We start from the raw sequence: 1,413 nt of genomic DNA, 5'->3' as shown, positions 1-1,413 counted from the left end.
CTGAGCTCCCCACCAACTCCGCCTTCTTCCCAACTCCTCCCCCGTCGTTGCCAGGAGACTAACTTCGGTCGTTAAGAGCCAGGCCGACTCCTTTGTTCACTTGATGGTTCTTGAATAGCATTCATGCAGGGGGGGGGAGGGGGAAAAAAGGGGAAAGAAAAATTCCTTTCTAAAATCAGAACTAGGACACTGGCCTTGACCATTGCCAGGGTTGAGGCATCCACAGCCTCCCTGGGTAACCTGTTCCAGTGTCTCACCACCCTCACAGTAATGGGAAAGAATCCCTTTTGCATTGCCTTGTTTCTTTCTGAACCACGTGCTGCTTAGTTTTTGTGCCTTCTCAAAATTATGGTGCTTTAGTAGTCCTATTTCCACTCTGCCTTTTAATTGACCACAGAGTGAACTGTCATTTGGTAGCTTGGCTTCGTGGTTGATACTTCTACTCCGAGTGATGGCTGGCTGATGCAGAACAGTGTAAAGATGCTTCTTCTGGAGAGTTCAGAGGCACGTTATTGCTTTTGGTTCATGTTGGCTGTGTCTGTTATGCCAATGGAAAAGCAGGTGTAGAAAGTGACTTTATCTTCCTTTTGGAGCACAGAGGCTTCTGCATCAGTGACCAGGAAAACCACTGATCCTTGTTGACGTGGTCTTCTTGAAAAGATTAGAAAAGTTAGAGACATATCTAATTTTAATGTGACTTTCTCAAAATATACTTGCATTTATATACCTGCTCTCTGGTCACTTGGGAATGACATCTGCAAGCTAACAGTCACTTTATTGTCCAAAGTTCATAAATCCTCCAGTAAACCAAGCATCTTATATATTTTCCATAGTGTTAATTACTTGCAGAATATGTTTCTTTGGCAGGTCCTTTTTTTGTCCTTGGTTATACCTTGAGTTAGTAATTTTCCTCCATTTCCAGTTTTTTTGCAGTGTTGGATATTTTATTACAGGAGAAAGTGGTAATTTTCCTAAAGATTATTGGTTTCTCTCAGCCCTGTACTGTTCCAATGTTGTTTTGAGAATGCAGGTGGGTAGAAAGGATGAGAGCAAATGTGAATTAAAGAAAGAATTGTATTGTGTTAAAACTTGTGTATGGAATAGTCAATTGGTAATGTAATTTACACATAACCATGAAGTAATCAATATAACCAAAATGGTGGAGTCAGTAATCCAAGACCTTCAGTTGGTACACAGTATTAACAAATTTATGTTTATTTCATATTTCTTGATCTTTATTCCTCTCGCCTTTACTCTGCTTTTTAAAAAATCAGTAATATTTAGCTTTCAATGAAGTGCATTAGTCTGTCTTTTTGCTTTCTAGACAAACTATGAAAACAGAATATACAGTCTGAAAGTAGAGTGTGGACCTAAATATCCAGAAGCACCTCCTACAGTTAGATTTGTAACTAA

General features: G+C 39.6%; 1 protein-coding gene across 2 annotated transcripts in view; it reads left to right on the top strand.

Moving 5' to 3' along the window:
* Positions 1-1,413, top strand: part of UBE2V2 (ubiquitin conjugating enzyme E2 V2) — a 39,317-nt gene that overhangs the window by 27,107 nt on the left and 10,797 nt on the right. Inside the window, exon 3 of one of the 2 annotated variants that reach the window (XM_027890208.1) lies at positions 1,325-1,401. The exons of the other annotated variant lie outside the window; for it this stretch is intronic. Within the exon in view, the coding sequence (XP_027746009.1) occupies positions 1,325-1,401 (77 nt within the window). The remainder of the gene's footprint in view (positions 1-1,324; positions 1,402-1,413) is intronic. 2 annotated transcript variants of the gene reach the window in all.

This window comes from Empidonax traillii, unplaced genomic scaffold, assembly GCF_003031625.1.
Source record: "Empidonax traillii isolate 1590-97213 ecotype Southwest subspecies unplaced genomic scaffold, ASM303162v1 scaffold281:size1424471, whole genome shotgun sequence".
NCBI classification, from domain to species: Eukaryota; Metazoa; Chordata; class Aves; order Passeriformes; family Tyrannidae; genus Empidonax; species Empidonax traillii.
The sequence above is the reverse complement of the archived record's forward strand: the minus strand, read 5'-3'. Positions and strand labels throughout refer to the sequence as shown.